Raw genomic sequence first — 6042 nt, forward strand, 5'->3', positions numbered from 1 at the left:
TTAGGGGGTGTGAGGAAACTGAAGGAGGAAAGAAAAAAGACTGCAGCGCGCTCCTTTCTTAGCACAAACCAGCCACCAAACCTGAATTTAACCTTTAAACAGAGAAGTTTATAGCAGAGCTAACAGTCGCTACCAATTCCTGGAATGCAATAATCTCATGTGGTAATGGAGGGTGATTTGCGTTAATTGAGAGTATAAAATATCACAATACTGGTATACAATATCACAATACTGGTATATATATAATTTCTATTTATGGAGATTTAATCTTACTTTATTGTGGAAATTCTTAGTTTTAAATAGGCTTTGTTACAATATAATGGGCCAATACCATGGCTTATCATTATCATATACTCAAAAAACCATAACTCATTTCCTAACACTTGTTCACATGAGAGTTTTTTTAATTAATCAATTAATTAAATAACACTTGTTTGCATGAGAGGCACTGGAAACTCCAAAAAGTCGCACTATAGACAACTCTATTTTTAATTAATCAATTTAATTAAAAAGGTAAAAAAAGCATAATTATTTTGTAAATAAATTTCAATATTTAATTTGTGTATACTATTAAGAATATCTAAAATATTTTATAGAAATTAAATTTCTACAATTTTTCTAATAATTATTGATTATGAAATTGAAGTTATAGAAAAAATATTCCAAAATAAACATATATTGGTGTAATTAATATTGGTATAATTAATATTGAAAGTAAAAATAGATTTTATATTTTTTAAATTTAAAATTTAAATGTATTAAGTGTTTGCTTTTAGTATACCTTTTCAAAAAACAAATTTGAGAAGTTTTGAAAATTTCAAGTAAAGTGGAATGGTAATTTATGTGAAGATTTGTATCAAAATAAATTAATGGAAAAATCTTAAAAATTTTAAAGTAATGATTTTTGTAAATTATATGTTAATAACTCATATAAATATAAATATTAAAATATTAAATCATTTTTTAAATTTAAAACTTTAAATTAATGATAATTTGTATATATTTGTGAAAAAAGTTAAAATTTAAAAATATTTTTATTGAAGTGAAAAATCAAGTTAATATAAGAGTAAATTATATAAATTGGATCGTTGGTAAATGGTGATAGACAACAATCTATAATGAATTTGAAAACACTTATTCTAGAATACATGTTGCTAAAATTAAAAAACTATAAAAACTAATTAATGTATAACTTTATTATTATTATTATTATTATAAAAATAATATTTATATAAGTTAAATATATGTATATTTAAAAAACCATAGGACAAAATTCTTAACCATGGATATTTATTCATTTAATTTCTAAATAAGTTTTGATACAATACCATAACTTATCATATCACATGTTCAGAAAACCACAATTCACTTCATATAACACTTGTTCATATGATATTTTTTTAATTAATAAATTTAATTAAAATGGAAAGGCATAACTATTTTGGAGATAAATATCAACATTTGTTTTATGTATACTACTAAGAATATTCTAAAATATTCTATGGACATTGAATCCCCACCATCTACCTCATAATTATTGATAATTAAATTAAAAGCGTGGAAGCCCTATTCCCAAATAAACATGCCTATATCTCTAATTAAAAGTCATATAAACAATAATTTGAGAAAGGACTAAATTAGTTCCACTACACTATAAATTCAACTTTGAAAGCAAAATATATTTTATTGTATTTTTTCTACTACTAAACAAATAACAAATTCTTTGAAATTATGGTAAATTAAACAAATTTATAATATAAATTAAATATAATATACTTGTATTTTTTATTACAGAAATTATAATTAGTTATTTAATTTATTAACTAACATGATATTGTTGAACAAATTTCCTTAACAACAAAACAATAAAAAAATTAGCCTATGAAAAACGTTTATGTCATTGTAGTTTCCTTCTTGTATTCTTCCTTTTGTGCTATATCTAACTTCAAATTGAGAGGGCTTTAAACCTCCACTTTACCTTCCTTTAAACCAAATAAGCCTTTAGCTGAAAGAGTGGTCACTAAATAACTCCTTATGGTAGGTTATTAAAGCTTATTTAATGCAAGCTACCAACCAGATTAATAGTGCTAATTAAAGGCTCAGCTCCACATATTTTCTATTTTATGAATATTTCAATTCCAAAATTTTCGTAGTTATTTGTTATTTTATATTGACAAAAATAATTCAGTTCTAAATCCTTCCATTCATAATTAAATAGAGGTTTAAATAGTATACTATTTTTTTTCTTAAATTTCCATCCCCATTTATCTTTCTCAAGCCTCATGCCAATGACTCCATTGGGTAGCCAAATTGACAATAAACTCTTAAGCTTCCATTACACCATATTCACACCACTATGCATTTCCTCTCACCTCCATTAATTCACACATCACACAATTTGGACTAAGTCGCTACCACCACCATGAAAAGTAAATCAACTGAATACCAAAATTAGGGTGCCAAAGCCCTCCGATAAAACAATTTGAACTAAGTCGCTACTACCACAATGAAAAGTAGATCAATTGCATACCAAAATTAAGATGCCAAAGCCCTCCAATAAAACTCCAATCCTTTCCCACCACAATCTCATTTGCAAACTTAGAGCAACCCCTTGGGCTTGAAACACAAGGCTCGAAGTCAGGGTGAGGATCTACAATTCCCACCAACCCTTTAAGAAAAATTAAACCACAATTGCATAAGAGCTAATCCATCGTACTCTTAAGAATTAAGGGTGATGAACAATGTATCACATCAAAAATTGCGTTGAAATTAAAGCCACAAACCATCAAGCCTCTAAAGGTAGACTCGTGTGTGGCTTTTATGGTGAACTTGATGCTAATAAATGCCATGGGGGCATATTTTTCTCCTTATAAGCAAGGTTATTAGCATCAATATTATAAACTTACAACGTTTTACAACAAAATATTACTTCAAAAAGTTTTGTTAATTACGTCGTAAGGCGTTCCCTCTGAGAAAGACATCCCTAAAATGTGACGTGTGCAATCCTGAGCCATTGATTTTGTGTGTTAGATGATTGGGGTGTTTTCTACCGTTCGTTTAATCTATTTTTTCATAGAAAAATAGTTTTTTTCCCATGATAATGGGCCATGAAAGGCCAGGCTGCTCTGCTGGCGATGAGACTCTTCATGTCTTTTGCAACCAAGGATCCAAAGCTGTTCGATAGAGCGGATGAGTTTGTGCCCCGTCGGTTCATGGGTTCGGAAGGGGAGAAGATGCTCAAGTACGTTCTCTGGTCCAACGGCCGCGAAACGAATGAAACGTCCGCCGATAACAAGCAGTGTGGGGGCAAAGACATTGTTGTGATGGTGGCGCGGTTGTTTGTGGCGCACTTCTTCCTGCAATACGATTCGTATAGCATAGAGCAGTCGTCCTCCGTCACGTTTACGGCGCTGAACAAGGCCACTTTCTAAGATCAAAATACACGAATGCTGGGTTTGCAGAAAATAGTATTTGAATTCGTTTTAGATATTGCAAGTTCCATATGGATTTTAAATAAATTGCCTAAACTCTCACTCTGTGTGAAACACATCATTGTATTGCATATATATATAGAAGTTGCTTCTTTCTACTGTCTTCGCGTGTGTTTACATTTGTGATCTGTTATTTATATAGGGCTATAGGTGTTTACATCCAGGAGGGCGCACAACCCTAACCTGCTTTGAAAGCTGAGAAATTGGAGGTTGTGCCTCAAGAGTTTGAGTTCCTTTTCCGGTGACTTCAGGTATTCTAGAATTTTAAAAAATTTGATATTGCCAATGGCTTTATTGGAAGGGATTGACATGGTAGTGTATTTCTCTTGCATGCTAGATAACATTCCTCAATTTTCAGTATCCTCAATTAAATACTGCATATACTTATGACAGTCTATTAAGTTTGATATCTATGAGATTCATGCCTGACTTTTTCTATTGGAAATCTGCTTCACAGGTGATGGTTCCCTTCAATTTTGCTGACTTTATTAACGACCTGACTTCGCAAGTTAAGGGTGGTTTCATACCTATGAGTAGAATAAATGATGCAGTTCAAAGAATTTTGACAGTAAAATTCACCATGGGACTCTTTGAACATCCTATGGGTGATCCAAGCTTAGCCAACCAACTTGGCAGCAAAGTGAGTGTGCCATTTGTTATTCACGGACAGTTTCTTATGATCAATGGTTAATACCTATGCTGTTATGTATTTGACTATGTTCGTTTTCTCATAAATAGGCTTCGGTATTTTACTCTTCTTTAAAACCGTATCTTCCACAATATACCGTGTGTTCTCTCTTTTTCTGTTGGACTGGATATTAGTTTTTAATCGGATTTTTAACAAAAGCTCGTCTTTGATATTGATAATAGACCCTGCATAAAAAATTAATTACAATCGTCCATGGCTTTCGTGTGGACAACCTGGTGGGAGCTTGGAGCTTGCTTTGCAAGTTGCAATGCTTTGCTGTCATAACATATAACAGTTATTTTTGCAATAACAGGAGCACAGGGACTTGGCAAGAGAAGCTGTTAGGAAATCTTTGGTATTGTTGAAAAATGGAAAGTCTGCCAGCCAGCCTTTGCTTCCTTTGGATAAGAATGCTCCCAAGATTCTTGTTGCAGGGACTCATCCTGACAATCTAGGTTATCAATGTGGTGGATGGACGATAGAATGGCAAGGTTTAAGTGGAAACATAACCATAGGTGAGTTCCATTGCATTCATGTCAGGTCAGCTACCTTTTATCGTAGACTAGCACCATAAGAACCAGAGATTCAATTGACTCTTCCGATATTTTTTTTCTGCTATGCAGGAACAAAAATTCTTTCAGCAATCCAATCTGCTGTTAGCTCCTCTACCGAGGTTGTTTATCAGCAAAATCCAGATGCAAACTATGTCAAAGAACAAGGGTTTTCATATGCTATTGTGGTTGTGGGTGAGCCACCTTATGCAGAAATGTTTGGGGATAATCTCAATTTGACCATTCCTTTAGGCGGAGGTGATACGATTAACAATGTCTGTGGCTCCCTGAAATGCCTTGTAATATTGATATCTGGAAGGCCACTTGTTATCGAACCTTACCTTCCACTGGTGGATGCTTTTGTTGCGGCATGGCTTCCTGGCACAGAGGGCCAAGGTGTGACGGATGTGATTTTTGGAGATTATAGTTTTCAAGGGAAGCTGTCAAGAACATGGTTTAAAAGTGCTGATCAACTGCCCATGAATGTTGGGGACCAGCAGTACGATCCTCAGTTTCCCTTGGGTTTTGGACTGACCACAACAGTAGCAGAAAATATAAGGTAGTAATTCAGACTTGTCCTTTTTTACTTAAAAGAAGTCATGCATTGTTTACCAAATTTTGTCATTCAACGATAATTGGCAAAACCTTAAGAGGCTACTTTATTAAAAGGCTTACTTCAAGTAATTAGGGAAAGGAAGAGGGTGGGGGGGGCTGATTTTGTCGTGGTTGCAATTAGGGGAAGAAAGAAGGGGATGATTTTGTCCTTGTTTTTATTTGCAATCATGTTTCTTATCGTTTTGTGTTTTCTGTTGTAGGTCTTCATCATTTGGTGTTCTATCGAAGGAGGTCCCTAGCGTGCTTGCCATGATTATTATCCTGTGCTTGCACATGTATACTCTGTAAAACTCTCTAAAACAGATACAGCTCAAATTCATTATAGTTTTCAGTTTTACTTTAAGGCATTCCTTATTATCAGCATGAGATTCAAAAAGATATTGTATCTGATATACACAAGGTAAGAATGAAGGTCATAGAACCAAAAATTGTACTCTGAATTCACATCAGATAAGAATGAAAGTCATAGATGATAGAACCAATTGTTTGTAAAACAGTAGAATAATCTTGTACTTTATATCTGGAAAAACAGATATACATCTGTTTGCCTTGTCCTTGCATATTTCTTCTAATGCTGATGATGTCATTCATGTTAATTTTGCTAAAGGTGAAATGATAAATGTGGTACCTGAGGATACTGAGATTCAAATTGGACAGGGTTTATGCTCTTTTAGAATATCATTTTATTTTTAATATT

General features: G+C 32.8%; 1 protein-coding gene and 1 pseudogene across 2 annotated transcripts; both read left to right on the top strand.

The window, feature by feature from the left end:
- Positions 1-3134: 3134 nt before the first annotated feature.
- Positions 3135-3431, top strand: LOC149265651 (allene oxide synthase, chloroplastic pseudogene; annotated as a pseudogene).
- Positions 3432-3897: 466 nt separating this feature from the next.
- Positions 3898-5827, top strand: LOC149265652 (uncharacterized). Of its 2 annotated transcripts, XM_089393525.1 has the most exons (5): positions 3898-4131; positions 4493-4694; positions 4803-5168; positions 5226-5289; positions 5546-5827. In XM_089393525.1, the coding sequence occupies exons 1-5, from the start codon at positions 3904-3906 to the stop codon at positions 5631-5633; spliced, it is 948 nt and encodes a 315-aa protein (XP_089249651.1). In that variant the 5' UTR covers positions 3898-3903; the 3' UTR covers positions 5634-5827. The 2 variants fall into 2 exon arrangements, with proteins under 2 accessions (XP_089249651.1, XP_089249645.1); XM_089393519.1 differs by having other exon boundaries at positions 4803-5289.
- Positions 5828-6042: the final 215 nt, after the last annotated feature.

Source organism: Pinus tabuliformis, chromosome 6 (assembly GCF_031772625.1).
Source record: "Pinus tabuliformis cultivar Carrire ecotype Pingquan chromosome 6, CPIR1, whole genome shotgun sequence".
NCBI lineage: Eukaryota > Viridiplantae > Streptophyta > Pinopsida > Pinales > Pinaceae > Pinus > Pinus tabuliformis.

Bases quoted from the DNA above. Each gene is read 5' to 3' on its own strand.
- LOC149265652 (XM_089393519.1), top strand. From the start codon at position 3,904: ATGAGATTCATGCCTGACTTTTTCTATTGGAAATCTGCTTCACAGGTG. The intron at 4,132-4,492 runs GTGAGTGTGCCA...TTGCAATAACAG, and splicing joins CCAACCAACTTGGCAGCAAA to GAGCACAGGGACTTGGCAAG. The intron at 5,290-5,545 runs GTAGTAATTCAG...TTTCTGTTGTAG, and splicing joins ACAGTAGCAGAAAATATAAG to GTCTTCATCATTTGGTGTTC.